Source organism: Salvia miltiorrhiza, chromosome 2 (assembly GCF_028751815.1).
Source record: "Salvia miltiorrhiza cultivar Shanhuang (shh) chromosome 2, IMPLAD_Smil_shh, whole genome shotgun sequence".
NCBI lineage: Eukaryota > Viridiplantae > Streptophyta > Magnoliopsida > Lamiales > Lamiaceae > Salvia > Salvia miltiorrhiza.
Genome location: NC_080388.1, coordinates 57,980,280 through 57,997,365, shown reverse-complemented (window position 1 = coordinate 57,997,365; position 17,086 = coordinate 57,980,280). Strand labels below are relative to the sequence as shown.

Here is a 17,086-nt window from a genome sequence, read left to right as displayed (position 1 = left end):
AGAGTAATATTTTTTTATTCTTATTTTTTAAAATTTTATAATTTCACATTAACTTTTTATAAAGCTTCATCAAATGAGAACTGATATAACAATATATTTCTATATTTCAATTAAGAATTTTAATTAATAAAAATTATTAAAATTAATATAATTTGAAATGCATCATCAATCTCTTTATTTATAAAAATTTGTCACATAACGTACGAAACAAACTTTAATAAAATACGCAAGAATCTAACTTTAAATATGAGTGAAATTGCGTAGATAATGTAACTTTTTACGACAAACATAAAATACATGATTTATGATTATACATATCAGATATCACTATGATTGTTTTCGAAATTAGAAGTTGACTCACTCGTTTAGTGTGAGATATGTATTAATAGTCGTGAAGTTTGAATTATCTCATACCAAACCAAGGCAACTAATTTTCTCAATTACCTCTAAAATAAACTAATTTTCTCAATTACGTTAAAAAAAAATTGAGAGTAGAGACTCAGAAGTCAGGGCCATAAAAGATAAATAGAAATGAAAAAAAGAGTATGAGCTAACAAAAAAGAATATGATCATAAAAAAGAGACTTACAAAAAATGATTCACTGTAATCTATTTATTACTATATGAAAACACAGTTTGTGGCAAAATGGTAATTAAAGAATCATGTTAAGAGTATTTACAAAATTCAACAAATCCCATATATTTTCTCTCTCCTCTTTCATCACACAGTTTCTTTCACTTTTCCATACATACTCTCTCTCACACATTTTTCCATACATACTCTCTCTCTCTCTCTCATATTCTATTTTTCATATTTTTGTGATTCTTTTTAAAAAAATCAAAATTTTATTTAAAAAAAATATTCAATATATATATCTTAAATTAAAGATAAATGCAAGATCTTTAATTTGGTATAAAAATTACTATCAAATATGAATTTAAAATAAATAAATTATTATACTTTAAAATTTTAAGATGTTTATTTTTTTTCTCTCTTTTTTTTTAAAAACCAATTTTTCATTTTTTTGTCTTTTATTATTTATATGGTTGTTTTAAGGTTGTGGTTATTATCTATTTTTTCTCTCTCCTTCTCTACTACAAAATTTTGTTTCTACTCTCTTCTCTTTTGATAAAAATAAATAAATATCATTGAAATATTATATTTATATATTGAATTATTTTATTAAGCATAACATAAAGATACCTTTAATTCTTTTGTGAAAATATCGCATCTCCTTAATACAAACAAACGTTTACTTTTTCTCTTTGGTTTACTACTGTATATAAATTTAGCGGCCTTTGCACATCAATTTTGAAATATATATTAAAATTATCCAATTATTATATATATTTTATTTTGCATATTCGCTTATTTTTTGGTCAAATTTTGTGCTGAAGTACTATATGAAATCCTACGTACCATATTTCGCTTATTTTTCGGTCAAATTTTGTGCTGAAATACTATATGAAATCTCGTACCATATTTGTCGATTACTAATACAATGTCAATTCAAGTAAAAAAAATACAATGTTAATTTGGGCATATTAAAACAATGTCATTTACGTTTAAAATTAGCATCTAACTAAATAAATTAAGAATCGAAGTATTAAATTGAGAGAAAGTGAGATGAATGAAGCTGGTGATACAAAATGACAAGAAGTAATTCAAGAAATCAAAGTAATAGATAGAAACTCTTTTTGCTGCAACAAATTTGATTAGATATAAGTAATAGGAGAAAACGAAAATAGGAATGAAGGTATTTAATTACTATATAATAATAATGTGTGATGTCAATTGCCATTATAAATAATTTAAATAGTTTACAAATAATTATAAATATACGTTTATATACCATGTTCAAAATTATAATCAATAAAATTTTATAAACTTTGAAATTATACATTTTTAGCAAAAAAATGATTTTAGAAATGTATTTAAATAAGTATGTTTGAAGGTGAAAGCCAAAGCAAAATGATATATTTCAGTTTTATTGGGATTTGTTTTTTGGCATCAAATAATTATTCAATTCTTTTATTAGTATTCTAAAAAATTCTAATGATATAATTTATTTTCCTACTCATCAATTGAAGCTTTTCTAATAAAGATGACATAGGTAATGAGCTAACTTAGAAAAAATAATCTTATGCATGATTAGCTCATGTTTTAAAAATATACTCCATATTTTGATGTGAATACTTTTTTTTAATTATTTCTTCGTTTCTTTTAATTCGAATGATGTGTTTATTCTGTAATTTTAGGGAAGAAAACAAAGTTTTCCATCAAATAGGTGAAAAATTAAAAATAATACTTTTGAAAATTATAAAATAAAATTAAGGATCTTTACTGAGTAATTGATGTAGATTATTTTATTTTTTAAGAAAAAATAATATACATTTACTTATATTCTAACTATATTTAATATTTTATTTGTTTATTTGATACATCATTTAATTTTTTTATATATAAATTAACATGATTAAATAAAAATTTAAAGGTTGCGCCACAGGGGCTCAAACCCAAGACCTTCGGTTTTAGACATGAACCCCTAATCCCTTAGTCGGTACACACACTACATCGTTTAATTTTGATGCAAAGCTATATTCGCCGTGCATCGCACGGACGCGTGTACTAGTTTAACCGATAAAAGAGGAAGAAATACGTTATTCATTTTGAAGAGAGCTAACAACAATGAAAAACAAAAAAATAATTCAAAAAAAAAACAATGAAAAACAAAATACGATAAATAAAGGAATCAATATAGTTGCTATGAAATTTCTCTTCAAGATTTGGATTGGACAATTAATCCATATTTTTTGAATTCCAGCTTCACTACTCCTCTCCTTCTTTCTTTCTTAAATTTTCTTTGTCGTAAAGATTAATCTGATAAAGTATTAGAAATTATAATCCGACCACAGAGGGTCAAAGTGTTAGAAAATAATAAGGTTTTGGTGATAAAAAAAGGGGTATTGGCCAATAAATATATCAACTTTCCCAATTTTCTAGAATATAACATCACCTTTAGTTTTTGCTCCATAATACACCACTTTTATGATTCTTCTAGTTTCTCCCATGACTATTTTTCTGAAAATTCAACAACTACCCCAAAATAATCAAAATTGCAGAATAACCCCAACATATTTAAAACCAAGACAAAATACCCTTATTATGATTTCTAAAACTGTTTAACCATAATCAGGCCCAACATGCTTCCGTAACACTTCGAAATAATTCTAAAATTAAACCAACATTATACCTTTGTCGACTGGTCTTCTTCAGGAGTCGGTCTTGTTGCGTTTTACGGCTCGTCTGCCCACCCGGCACGCACCAACCACACACTCGCAAGAGATGGTTGCAACCCTTCTCCTTCACTAAGTGCCGACTAAATAATATGTTGGAAAAATAAAGAAAATATTTTTACTCAACCCGGAATAGTTGGACAAAAACTAAGCGTTTATAGAGGAATTATATAAAATTTAATTTATTTCATAAAATACTCCCCAAGGGAGGAGACTAACTTGTTTAGCTACTCATAGTAGCTAATACTTGTGTACATAAAATAAAAAGAAACTAAAACTTAAAACGAAAAACTTTAAAACAAGAAATTTAAAATTACAAAGATAATTTTTCTAGAGAGAAGATGTGTGTTGTGTGAAATGGGTGTGATTTTTCGGATGCCCTTCTTCTCTCCAGCACTTGGGTTTATATAGAGGTTTGAACCCCTCTATTATTGCTCGGTTGTTGGCCTCGGATTCCATCTTCGTGGCCAGCTGTTTTGATTGTGACATCCACCTTCTTTTGTTGGCCATTATTGCCGACACTTGTTGGTGTCATCACATGGTGCTGGACCCTTGCTTTATCGCTTTGTGATAATGCTGGTAGGGGCCGGCTGCTTTTCCTTCCACTCACTTTTGTCCTGGAGCATTTGGTGAGTGGTCCTCCTGTCATTCCACCCACTTTTGTCGTTTCTTTTGTGGGTGCGATCCTTGCTGTGAATCACATGATTCACTTTGCTTTGTCGGCCACCTTACTTTTTTGGTGCCCGCGGGGTTCTCCCCTTTGGAGTCTGATGCTTGTCATGCTCATCAGACCGGAACCTCCTTTTGTCAGGTTTCGGGAAGAAACCTTTGCCGAATTCTGGCTCCTTCTGCGACGAACATTGGTCACAGACTCTCTCGATCCAATGGCTCAGATGAGCCATATTGCAGAATTTGCGACGAGTCTCCTTGCTCCCCGCAATCTTGTTGTCCCACAGCGTTTGCCTTTTCTTCTCGAAGGATTTTTCGGCAAACTCGGTTGTTGTTCCTGTCATTGTGTTAACGAGGAACGTTCCCAGATCCGAACTTTGAAAGAACTTGAATCTGGACTTCATTTTGTCCATCTCTGTGAGACAGACCCATAGACCCCATGCTCGTCTCGTGGAGATTTGATCCTCCGTAAATGTTGAGACGATTGCAGCTTGAAATTCGGGAACTTTGATCCGGTTCAAGGCTCCCGTATCTGGTCTCCGAAGCTTAATAAAGTGAAAAGCTTCATGGACTCCTTTTCCGACGGGTTCTGGTGCTGCGCTGAAGAAGTACAGTTCCAGAACATCTCCCCGTTTAAGGGACTCGTTGTTCTCCCAGGCTTCAAACACCGTTCTCTGGATCCATTTAGGTAGACCCTTGATTTCGTTGAAGGCTGGAGAGGTGGTATAAACTGAGGCCAAAGCCCCAAACTCATACCATTCCTTGACGTCGTTTGGATTGGCTCCTGGGGTCATCCAAACTCTCGGATATTTTCCTGCAACATCAACCCGGCAATTTCCCGGATTAATGCCCCTTCTTGTGAGAAGTTTCTCCCACCGGTCTTGATACATCTGCCAAGAAGGAGAAATATCAATAAAATTAGTATCAACCTTAACTTGGCCTGTCATGGGCCTAAGATTGATCTCTTCATCTTTTACCCCAGAGGTGGAGGGTTGACATGTTGATTCAGGGTGTGATCCCTTAACAACATCTTTTCCTCGAGAGTCTGGCTGTGAAACCATTGTCTCAGGACTTGTGCTAGGGGTACTTGAATCCCCTGCTACAGGTAATCCGCCCTGTACGGAAAGCATTGCTTTAGCCCGATTTTCACGGACAGCGCGCAAAAGCGGCTTGTTGGTTGCTTCCTGAAGATTGAACATCTTCATGAAACATACATCGATTTGGTTAGATACTTTAGCTTCATCAGCCGCTTGTATCTTTCCTGCTTGTTTGGTATGTAGCACACACTTGTGCCACTCTTGTTGTAGCAGCTCTAGACTTTCAAAGAGCTGCCCCTGTATTGCCTCGATGGCCTCCACTTCAGGGAGCTCCATCCCTTGTAAGGAAATCTGCAAGAACATTCTGATCAGATTTCAGAACGACAATATCATAATCATAATATTGGCATTCTGCTTGCCATCTAATTAATCTAGCCTTTTCAGGTTTAGATTCAATCTTTTTAGTTAAGAAAGCTTTAACGTTGGTGTTATCTACTTTCAAAACAAATTTTTTAGCCAGTAAGAATAGCGGCCATTTTTTGAACGCCTTCCTGACTGCAAAAAACTCTTTCTCGTTTATGTGCCATCGCACAGCCTCGTCGTTGGAGAAAAGACCGCTACAGTATCTGCAAGGTTCTTCTCCATAAGGGGTGATCTTTGTGAGCACTGCTGCCCACCATGAGTCACTCGCGTCGGTGTAGAGGACCAAGTTATCCTCGTCTTGTGGTATTGAAAGTTTCGGGAGATTTTTGCAAATCTCTTTCAACCTCTTCATACCCTCTCGATGTTCCTCCTTCCATATGAATGGAACATCTTTCTTCAGTAGTGGACTGAAGACCTTTCTGTGCTCTGCAAGGTTTTTGATAAACATCCCTGCAAAATTGACAACTCCGAGAAAACTTTGGAGCTGCTTCTTCTCCTTGAGATCCTCCGGAAAATTCTGGACCTTCTCCACAATATGATCTTGTAGAATGATTCCAGATTCATCGATCTCAATCCCCAAAAACTCCATCTTCTGGGTGGCTATGACTGCCTTCTTTTCAGACAGTACAAGTCCTTCTTGTTGACAAACATCTGCAAAGATCTCCAGATGCCTGACATGTTCATGAATGTTCTTTGATGCAATGAGAATGTCATCAATATAAACAAACATAAACGAAGAATAATCTTTGAAAAGATTATCCATCTTCCTTTGGAATATCTGAGGCGCGTTGGCTAGCCCCATTGGCATGACATTCCAAACATAATGTCCTTGAGGAGTTGAGAAGGCTGTGAACTTCTTACTTCCTTCCTCCATGCGAATCTGGTAGAAACCTGATTTGCAATCGAACTTTGAGAAGACCCTTGCACTTCTGATGCAGTTAATAAGGTGTTCTCTGCTCGGGATGAAGTATCCGTCAAACTCAAGAATATCATTAATTCCTTTGTAATTAATGACCAGTCTTGGTTTTCCTCGCTTGATCTCCCCATGATTTCTCACCAGAAATCCCGGACTGCTGTAGGGTGATCTTCCTTCTTCGATCAGCTTTAAATCAAGGTGTTCCTTGATTATACTCATCATATCTTGTTGGTCTCTAGGGTTCATCAGGATAGGTCTGAACCTTACGAACTCATGCTCCTTTCCAGTTTTAACCTTCAAGGTGGCTCTGAGCTGGTTCTTGTCCCACCATGCCAAAGGATCCTCGTGGTAACACTTCTGGATTCTCCTTTTTACGTCGGCAATGGACACCTGTTCTTCTTCCTTGATATCTTTGTGTGATATCAGGGATACTTTGAGGATTTGAATTTCTTCCTCAGAGAGATTTGGGAATCCCTCAGTTCTGCATTTGAGCAAAACTTCTCCGAATCTCCTTTGATCCTTCATTTGGGGTCTCCGGAGTCTGCCATCATCACCACGCTTGCTGCGAAAGTTGATTGGCATCGATCGATGAAAGGCTCCATTGAGCCTTTGCACAATGATCTTGTGGTCACAATTAGTTGTGAACACTAGCCTTCTGGCTTCATTGTCCTGTATGTACCTCTTGAAGCTTTGCAGAAAATTATTTCCGAATAATATATCTGCTCCGGTATCATGGAAATAAATTGGTGGAGTCTTGACCTTGTACCAAGGTGTCTGTCCTGCTCCGCCGATCAATATTTCCGTTTGTTTTACTCCCTTTGATAGAAGCAAAATCTTTTTGGAGAAATCTCTTCCTGCAATTCGAGGTAGATCTTCTTCAACTTCTAATGGAAAGACTCCTCGTTTTGCTGTACAGATTCCTGCTCCTGAATCCACATAAGCAGCAAAATATTCTGCTTTGTATTTCTCGTATAACATCCCTACAGAGATGTATATCGAGAATGGACTTGTCATTAGATCATCAATCTTTGCCTTCCGATTGTGATCTCCATTCTTCCCGATTTCCATGACCATGGCTTATATTTGTCAAGGAAATCTCGTCCTAAAATCAGGACGTCTACTTCTTGTCCGGCTTGTCCTTCGGTCTGAATTTCAAAGCCTCCAACCTCCAGAGTTCCGATGTATCGGTTGTCACCTGGATTTGCCAAATAATACAACGAACTACAAGGAAACTGGTTTTCCCTGCTTGTTGTATCAAATCTTGTGGAAACTTGTCTCCATCCTTCTGGACATTTGAGCTTGACTCTCATGTCCTGACCTGGTGTTTCCTGGATCATCCTTCTCTCATATGATTGAGAGAAACTTCTTGTTATAGGCCCTGAAGTTAGCCTATTTCCTTGGAATGATAGCCTCGGTGCTCCCAGTTTGAGACTCTGAGTGTGGTTGAGCACCTGCTTGTCTCCAATGTCGATGTCGATTTCTCCGATCTGAGGAATCTCCACTCGGTTTGGATGGACTGCCTTGGCTACCTCTTTGAATATTTCTGGAATTTCAATAAATTCCTTTCCCAGAAATAACTCTGTGTGATGGGAATTTGATAAGGCATACGAGACTTGATAAGTCAGTGAGTATGGCCTATTTCCTCCCGTCATAAGCTCCTTCTTTTTGTAGTCCTGATAGAGGGTCAGGGCTCGACTAAAGGATGAATCCTGTAGATTATAAGAGATCTGTGGATAGAATTCTGTTATAATCCTTTTGGCATAGAGATTGCCCGAGAATGCTCCAAGAACTGACGCTCTAGCATCTCTAATCCTTTTATCGCAAAGTGCGACGTCAATTGGTTGGTCTGTCCCTGGGGAGAGTGACGATTTGATTACCAATTGAATTGCTCCAATATAAATCCATTTTATCGTCCTTGCGACTTCTGGCTTCATTTTCTTAAGATCCTGCATAATATCTTCGGCAGGAATCAGCTGGATCTCCACCTGATTACTTGTAATCTCAATTGGAAGCGCCGTTTCTTGGTTTGTGACACCAAAATACACATGATGCTTCCTCTTGGCTGGAATCAAGCTATTTAAAACTCAATTCAATCTTCCATTAGAAAACCCTTGGTATGTCTGTACCTCTCCAGTTTCCCGGTTGAGTTTCCTTACGAGCTTCTTCACCACTTCTTCCTGTGGAATCAGAAAATGGCTAGTGAATTCATTCTGATCCTCCTTCTGGATATGGTGGACCTCGTGTTCCTCTTTAGTCTGACTCGTCTCCGGTTGATCCATCAGTCATTTCCGAATCTTCAGAACTAAAGACTTCTTCTTGCTCATATATACTCTCATTAGAGGATATATCTCCGAACTGATACACGGGTATCAATTCCTGATGATAGATGGCGTCTTCGATATCCGGTGTGGATTCGAATCTCCTTATCTCGTTGTCTGGGCAATTGGTAGATATATGCCCTTTTGCACTGCATGTCCAGCAGTTGCAATCTTTAAAACTTTCATTTGTTTTGGCTTGAGTGCGCCTTAAAGTTTTTCTCGTCGGGATTCTCTTTTGTTTTGAGAATCGGTTTCTTGATGGTCCGCTCCGTTGGCCTGACTTGTAGGAGCGCGCCTTCTGTCTGGTCCACATAGTTCTTGGCTTCCAAGAACTCCTTTTGGACTTTCTTTCATAGGGTTGATACCTATATTTCTTTCGGCTTTTCCTTTGATACAGCAATTCCGCACCAATCTCTGTTGGAAGATCAATGTTGTCGCACATCAATGGAGATTTCTTGTTGAGTCTCCTCAATCTCTTGAGATTCCTCTGGTCCGCTGCCTTCTGGCACCATTCGGACAGTTTCTTGTGAACATAAGACATCCTCCTTGAAGCACTGTCAAGTGGATATCCTCCTGGTGAAACATACTCATTGATGAGCATTTCCCTCCATGGACTTGGAAACTTTGGAAAGAAGAGGTCCATGGCCTTCTGATCTTCCACCTCCCCCATATGGACATATAGGGTGTACAGTCGCAGAAATTTATCAAGAGCTTTTGGCTCTAGCACTATCAACCTTAGATTGTAAAGTGCCTGTTGATATTTCTTGCGTTTCTCCTCTGAGGATCCTTCGAAAAAACCCATTCCCAAGAAATGGATTTTTATTTGTTTAGTAATTTCCTTAATGATATCATACAATGAGGTGCTACTAAATATTTCTTCCCTTGCTGGAACCTCAAGTTTGTCCCAATATTGTTTTGCCATGCCTGCCAAACTGGCTTTGAAGACTCTGGCAAATTCTGTTTTGTCGTAATCAATTGTGGCAATCACGACTTTCAATGATGAAGCCCATTCGTCGATGAGACCCTCCCATTCTTTGAAACTGGCTTCGTCGAGGTTGAGAATCAATCCGTATGGATGGATTGGTTCTAGTGTGACCTTTCCTACAGGAGTATCCTGCATCTGAGGCCTCCGTCGCCTGGTTCTTTGGAACTGGCTTGCATCGTCTTGGGCTGACCCCTTTTTTGACGATTCTTCTTCGTGAGGCTCGGTTTTAGGAACCTCATCTCCTTGGTTCATCTTTAGATCAACCATGTTGAGGTTAGCAAAAGATTCTGCTAACTCTTGTAGATCTTCTAATCCGATTCTATCAAGGCTATTCATGATATTTGCCTCTCATGATTCGGATTATGTCCTTCGGCTGCAACTCTTTGGGTGTTGCATCGAATAGAGATGTAGACGTCGGGTCTTTGGACCATTGATTCCGAATTTTCCCGGAACATGGTTTTCGCCTTTCGATCTCCTCCATTCTCTTCTGGATATCACGCAAGAGGGTTAATATTTCCTCTTGTTTGAATGATATTCTGCTTAGCTCCATCGGTAGATCGTACAGCTTGACGCCATAATATTCCACCGTCTTCTGGATCTCCCGCAAGTTGACGTTGTCGGAAGAGCTTGGCTCGATCTTGTGGTAGCTTGGAAAAGCTACTCCCGCCTTGTCTTTTGGTTCCATTAGTCGTGCGACCAATGGGCCTCGTCTCGGTTTCGTTCAATGACCGTTCTGGCTGCGGCCATTCTCATGAGATGCTCATGATAGAATTGGATACTCGCGATAATATCGCGAATAAGCTCGATATCTCCTCCTCGTCGTAGGTTGGTTACGAGGACTCGATTGTTCCATTTGAGATCGCTTATAAAGCGACTGGTTTCTACCTCCAAATTTTGGAGAGAGTTCCTGTAGTGTACACATCTCGGACACTCGTCCGGATCCATAAACTTTAATTGGAGTCTCCTCCCACATGGGTTAATCATAAAATAAATTAAAAATAATATAATTCCTCTATAAAAACCCCCTCTGATACCATTTTCAACAAGGATCTTTTAAACTGTTTTTTGCTCGAAAGTACGTGGCGTTGTCTCACAGTCCAGACCCAGATTACCAGGTAATCTATCGGGCACGAGGAAAGTTTCCAGCCGATATACCATTCAAGCCCAATCTTAAACATGTTTTAGGTATAAATTGTCTTTAACCAAAAGTTTTAGGGGTCAAAATACAAAGAATTTTATAATGGGGTTATTTTTGAATATTCCAAACTTTGGGCATGGGAGATTCTAGAAAAGATTGAAAGGTGATGTATTATGGGGCAAAATCTAAGGGTGGTGTTATAAACTAGAATTTGGTCATAGTTCATGTATTTAGGGGCAATAACCCCATAAAAAAATGTATGTTCTTTACATCTCCCATCTTCAACTCAAATTCAACATTAGTTCGGCCCGGGCCGTCCCGATTTGATCCGATTCAATTGCTTACGGAGAGATTCTGTTCGTTGTGTCGAACACAACTGAAGTAGTGAAGTGATGATGCGTTGGTCCCCTTTTCTAGGAATTCCGATTTTCTTGGCGTTGCTCTCTTTCTTTCTCTTCAATTTCCCCTCATCCAAATTCCCCACCAATCATCCTCTGCCCGTATGCTTTTCAATTTCTGATTTCTGGTCAAACTCTGTAGTTGCTAATGTCATTTACACACTGTTTTTTGATCCATTTCTTTTCAATTTTTTGCAGAGGTTATTCACTGCGGAGGAACTAGCTCTTTACAATGGAACTGATCCGCAGTTGCCGATTCTTCTTGGAATTCTGGGGTATTGATTTTGTTATAGCTTATTTAATTTATTCAATGAAAAAAAAAAAGATGAAGAAAAATTTAGTCTTTTTTGAGTCTCTGTTTAGGTAATGTTGTAAAGGAGCGTTTACTTTGCATGATTGAGTATTTTTATCCTAGGGAGTAGGATTTCTTCAATCCCACTCTTTCAATTGGATAGGAATCAATCAAAACTTTCTTAAATGATAGAAATAATCAAGGGCCTTGGGATATTCCAAAGTTTCAATCCATCAAAGTAAACAAGGGATTAGCCTTACTATTTTTATCTATCAAGGCTAATCCTCCAAAGTAAACGCTCCCAAATAATCCTTTGCTTGGGATGCAGGTCGGTTTTTGATGTAAGTAAAGGTAAAAGTCATTATGGTGCTGGAGGAGGCTACAACCATTTCTCAGGAAGGTTAGTTCATTCCCTTCTTTGTTAAACTCAGACTTTCTTATATGTATTTTTGTCTAGTGTCTATGATGAGGGGTGTTTACACATTCACGCTATAGATAACCTGCTGGAAACGCATAATTTTGATGCTAAGATTCAACAAAAATATCTGAATAGGATGGGGGGATTTTAATAATGTTGTTGATGGCAGAAGGCATTCGGATGACAATTTGGAAGGGATTAGTATGGCATTGCTTTGGATGCCCATTACTATATTTACTGCTCATGCTATGGAGTTACTTAAATAGTGATATATACTGTTTTGATCGCACCTGTGGGAAAAGGTAATTAATTGTTGCATTCTGAGCTATCACTTACTGATGCTTGTGAGATTTAGAATCAGCACGTGGATATACTCATTTAGAAAGTTTGGACAGATTCGTTTTTTCAATATATATAGATGAAGTTTGCCGATGTATGATTTTATCCAAACTGGATGTGCTTACATCCTTCTCCCCTTAGTGGCGTGTCCAATGTAAGAATTGTTTTGAGAATCAAGGTGTTTTTTGTCAGTTGTGGGGAAGAATTCTGAAGGGGCTATTGTTTATTTGAACCAATAGTTAACATACATTATTTCTTGAAAATATCTATTGAAAATTGATGTTTAAATAGCATGAGTTTGTCAAAAAATTATTCCCAACTGTATGATTCAAGATCTAAATGTCTGTTGTAGTGCAACCCTGTCTGGAAAGATATGGCATTTTCTAATCATGGCAAAAAACATCTCTCAAGGTTATTTTTGATGATTCATTTCTTCAGTACTTTGATAAGGGAAGCGAAGTTCTAATTTTCAAAAAATTTGATGGATAAAACAAAATCGTTTTCATGTCCAAACCATGTTATGACAAGATCCTATGATTCAAATGAATATAAACTGGAAGAATTATTTTTGATTTATTGTTCTAATGCAAGTAAAAGGAATTGAGCCTTTTCTTTCCCTTTCCCTTTTTTATCTTATCATGTCAATATTGTATTTTATCATTTTATGTGCAAGAAATATAATCTTAGATCAAGGATGATTTATGAAAATGAAATTACTAACTCCTTTTTGTGTGCTGTTCTTCGATCAATGATTATATCAGGGATGCCTCCCGAGCATTTGTCTCAGGAAATTTCACTGGTAAGTAACTTTAGTTATTGCTTTCAACTCTCTTCCATTGTTTTCCTATTCTCTCTATATTCTGGCCTTCTGGGAACAAAATTACAAATAATATCTGAGGAGTATAGCTTTATTTCCTTTTTCTCATAAATTTCTCCATTTCCTCTTTGGGCAACCCTCTATAATTCCATTCCACACAATATTAATCATTGATAGTTTGGCTGGGGAGGAGGTGTTTGATTCATTAATGATCTCCTGGTGTAACTTTGCTGGCATAGTTACATGGCCCCGACTTTTAATTTGCCCTTGGAGTCTAAGTTGGTAGCAAGTGTTTTTTGAAAGATTATATAGGTGGTTGGTGACTTACATCTGACCATTGCTACAGATTCTGGAATAACTTATTCCTCACATAACTTCTGGAGTAGCATTTTAGAATAATCAAATTACTACTTGCAAATTTTAATAAATTCTATACCTCAAGTTTGAGCTTGCTGAGATCAGTTTGTTAGCTGTAAAACTTTGATATATTCGTGCAGGAGATGGACTTACAGATAACTTGCATGGTTTGTCCAGCACTGAGGTAATTCATTTAATTTCCTCTTTTGTGCTCTTGTTTGCTTATTTTCTGGTGACATTGTTGCATTGTTTCACGTTGGCATCAGAGAATTGATCAACTCTTAACAATTCCATGCTGCTTATATATTCAAATGCCTACTAACAGTCTCATAATTTAAAAGGCAATCTAGGACTGCACATAACTATTCAAGAAGTTCCAAACCTCTCATTAGCTAATAGCCTAATACTAATAGCAATTCAACCAGTTCAAACTTACATTAGGAATAATGTAGTCATTGTTTCCGTCCTTTCTTTTCAATTACCGAAAAAAAGATGTAATCCTCACAAACACGGTACTTCTAAATGTTCCATATGTAAGTAATTGAGTTTGAGTGTTCTGGTATCTTGTTCCTTGAACATGTCTCTCTTCCGAATTTCTTGTTTCTCTTTTTATAACAGAAAACCTTTCATCTTTGATTAATTTCCATAGGTGAAAAGCATCGTTGAATGGCGAGATTTCTACTCCAGGACATACATGTATGTGAGTATTGCATTTATCATCTAATTTTTTAAACTAATGTCAATATTGTTGATGTGTACGTTTTGAAGTTGGCACAACAAAACGCTTGAAGTATATTGTTGATATAGTTGATTGGTGAATTGGTTGTTTTAATCTTTTTAAGCTGATTCTACACCCAAGCTTTTTGATAATTGCATCCTGAAGGTTTATATCTTCAGAAGGATTTCTCTAGCCCGTTATTTTAATTTTACCATTAGCCCTAAGCTCCCAAGTATCCCATTGTTATTGTACTGTGAAATTGTTCCTAAGTAGCATATTTTCTCAGCAAAATTTCATATTGTCTACGATGGAGAGAATATTGATCTCTCAAAAGTCAAAACTTATTACATTACAGATTTGTGGGTAAGTTAGTTGGTCGTTATTATGATGCTGAAGGAAACCCCACAAAATATTTGAAAGGGGTTGAAGTAAAGGCGGCCAGAGGTGCTCAGCTGCTCGAGAAGCAGAAGAAAGAAGAAGCTAAAGTAGTCAGCTGTAATTCAAGGTGGAGTCAGGAAGAGGGATCTGAGGTATGAGTTACATCACGCACATATCTATTGATTTTAGTTTCTATGCGAATTTCTTTGGTCATAATAAGGCTTCTCTCTGTTTGTTGCCACTAACCTGCAACAAATGCAAGACATCAAACAGCACTTAATCAAAACATAGCTGCAAATAATGAGCAGTCTCTAAAGTTTTATGAGATGTGTTGCTGTGACTATTTGTGTAGAGTGTAGCTAAGCTAGAACAGTTTCTTTCAGGTATGGTGTGACGAAGGTTATCCTAGGCTAGTTCAGAGGCCCGTAGAAATAGCTATCACGGGGAAAATGAGCAAGCGCTGCGCTTGCTTCAAAGAAGACGAACTGGGCCAGGCGGGCTTAGAAGTCTATGACGGATGTGATTACTTAGCCAAGACATGTCGTTTATAGTACAGGTACCGAGTCTATACTACTCTACATAATGTTGTGAATGTTTTGAAGTTTTGTCGGCATAATATTAATCTCTCTTGCACAAGGATGAAGTTGGCGAATATGTAGCTAGGTTTATCCTCCGGGCAGCCCTCGGTGCTGCTTCGTGCAGCCTCATTCAGAACAAGTAGGGTTATTTTCCTCTTGTAATTTTTCTTTTTTCATTCATTGAAGATATGTGTTGGAGTTGCATATTGGCTGATACAATTTATCTATACAAATCTGAAATCCTTGCATGTTGTCTTTTCTAGCATGCATGATTCTATTTTTGGTAATGAATGATTAGAAAGAAATGAATTTGCTCTATAGTTAAACATGTAATTGAGATGAATTATGATTTGTTTCCTTCTAAATAAAGCTATACTTTTTTCTCCTTAATCCATCTGTTGTTCTATTAATAGCCGAACAACACCTAATTAATAGCATTATGTGGACGTAGTAAAAGGGAAGATCTCAAAAAATGCAACATAATCCTCTTGTCACCAAGAACCCTAATTTCATTCCACACACACACGAAACCATCGATCCGATCCGATCGAACTACAACCCGCGGCCAAAATGTGCAACCGTGAGGCACAAAGAGAAGTAGCACGGCCGTGTGCAGCGGGGTCGCGGCAGTGGACGGCTGAGGACGAGAGCGACGAGGCGCCGGTGTGGACGTTCCGAGTGATGGTTCTAGGTTGCACATCTTTCTTGCTTCTTTTGGTGGTGAACAAGTATTTGGCGACGGAGACGAGTGAATGCATCATGGGCATGGCTTTGACGATTGTGGTGGTGTATCCCTTGGGTTATCTCATGGGAAAGCTAATCCCAAGAAGAGTGGTTTATTATCCCATGTTTGGATTGGAGTTTTGCACAAATGAGGGGCCCTTTGGCTTTAAGGAATATGCCTTGATATCCATATTTGCTAATTTGGGTGCCACCATTGGTGGATTAACTTCTTCTTCTATCGATATGTCCTACATTTAGGGTTTTGGTTCATTGAGATTTATTTGTTTTGATCTTTAAAAACATTTGATTTCATGAGTTTTTTGTGCTTTTGGGTTTCTTGTATTTTAATATATACTACAAGGATGGTACATGCGTTGATGCATGTAAGAATAAATTTAAGTAATAAATATCTAAAGTATTAATTATATGTAAATTGCTGAAGTTTCAACAAATTCTTACATTAATGTTGCAACAAAATAACAAGTATATATATTAATATTATTATTACTACTCAACGGACAACATACATCATTTAAGTCATTTCCAAACCTACACAATTATCATAAACATAAGATTGAGTTAATATAGAAATATCAAATATACACATATTTACCACAAATTACTATATACAAATTTATGACTGTTGTTCACCACAAAATTATAATATAGCTAGTAGTATATACAACGGAGAAACTAAAGGGAATTAAATTATAACTAAAAATACTAATCCTGACCCAATCCTTCACCCACATGTGGAAGAGGCTTCCTTGTTTTCATGTTTCCTTTGATCGCAATCATCAAAGTTGAGAGCATAGCTCTTTGGGCTATATTTAACTGATGATTTTGATTTTTCCAAATTCTTCTTCTTTTCATCTTTCTTCGATGTGAAACTGAAAACCTCCTTTAAGCACCATAATTTTCCATCTTTCCCACAACACTTTGTCTCCGAAGTTGAGTACTGTCTCTCCATATATCATAAAAAATCCTTTTTATGTTTTATCCTAACAATTCTCTCATATTTTATACTTATGTGTATATCATTTATTCATGCCGTTGTCACGTGCAATCCGAAATATTACAGAATAAGAAATTAATATCGTGTATTTAATTTTCTAGCACATAAATCTTATGCAATTAATATAGAATATTTTATGCATAGAGTTGAATATAAAAACTAATACCATTAATAATTAAATTCAGGATCTTTTGTGGCTCTGACAGGGAGAAAAACACTACGTAGAGTTTCATCTTGTGCTTAAAGTGTTTACAAGATAATCATCAAAAAC

General features: G+C 36.7%; 1 protein-coding gene across 5 annotated transcripts; it reads left to right on the top strand.

Moving 5' to 3' along the window:
* The first annotated feature begins 11,035 nt into the window (after window positions 1-11,035).
* On the top strand, window positions 11,036-15,325 carry LOC131010616 (membrane-associated progesterone-binding protein 4). Of its 5 annotated transcripts, none has more exons than XM_057938227.1 (9): window positions 11,036-11,282; window positions 11,379-11,455; window positions 11,801-11,872; window positions 12,991-13,028; window positions 13,544-13,587; window positions 14,053-14,099; window positions 14,477-14,651; window positions 14,883-15,055; window positions 15,137-15,325. In XM_057938227.1, the coding sequence occupies exons 1-8, from the start codon at window positions 11,175-11,177 to the stop codon at window positions 15,048-15,050; spliced, it is 729 nt and encodes a 242-aa protein (XP_057794210.1). In that variant the 5' UTR covers window positions 11,036-11,174; the 3' UTR covers window positions 15,051-15,055; window positions 15,137-15,325. The 5 variants fall into 5 exon arrangements, with proteins under 5 accessions (XP_057794210.1, XP_057794209.1, XP_057794212.1 ...); XM_057938229.1 differs by lacking the exon at window positions 11,036-11,282 and adding an exon at window positions 12,060-12,192 and having other exon boundaries at window positions 11,374-11,455; XM_057938226.1 differs by having other exon boundaries at window positions 14,883-15,325.
* Window positions 15,326-17,086: the final 1,761 nt, after the last annotated feature.